The 422-nt window shown below is 28.4% G+C and overlaps 1 protein-coding gene across 1 annotated transcript in view; it reads left to right on the forward strand.

Annotated features, from left to right (window-relative positions):
- Window positions 1-165: 165 nt before the first annotated feature.
- LOC108764532 (uncharacterized) overlaps window positions 166-422 on the forward strand; it is a gene marked incomplete at its 3' end in the record, with an annotated part of 1,383 nt that continues 1,126 nt past the window's right edge. Inside the window, exon 1 of the mRNA XM_018512817.1 lies at window positions 166-223. Coding sequence (XP_018368319.1) covers window positions 166-223 — 58 coding nt within the window. The remainder of the gene's footprint in view (window positions 224-422) is intronic.

Here is a 422-nt window from a genome sequence, read left to right on the forward strand (position 1 = left end):
CAATTAGGATTTTTAAAAAAAAAAGGTATTGATCGTGGTCGATATAATATACAAAGAGTGAATAAAGTAGCAGCTGTTTTCTCTACTACTGCAGATGGAGAAATTCGAGAAACATTTGTTACGATTTATAATAAAAGTGATAAAACATTACAACAAGTCAATACGATGGATCCTAATGTAGAACCATGGATTTATCCATTGTATTATCCGTATGGTAATCAAGGTTGGCATGACAATTTACGATGTAAAAATAGTAATAAAAGAGTAAGTAGAACTGCTTACGTGAAATATCGAATGGCTGTACGTGATAATATTAATATTTTTATTATGGGAAGACGATTATTTCAACAATGGCTTGTGGATAATTATGTTAAAATTGAAAAAGATAGAATTAATTATTGTAAACAAAATCAAAAACAACT

Source organism: Trachymyrmex cornetzi, unplaced genomic scaffold (assembly GCF_001594075.2).
Source record: "Trachymyrmex cornetzi isolate Tcor2-1 unplaced genomic scaffold, Tcor1.1 scaffold4334, whole genome shotgun sequence".
Taxonomy (NCBI): domain Eukaryota; kingdom Metazoa; phylum Arthropoda; class Insecta; order Hymenoptera; family Formicidae; genus Trachymyrmex; species Trachymyrmex cornetzi.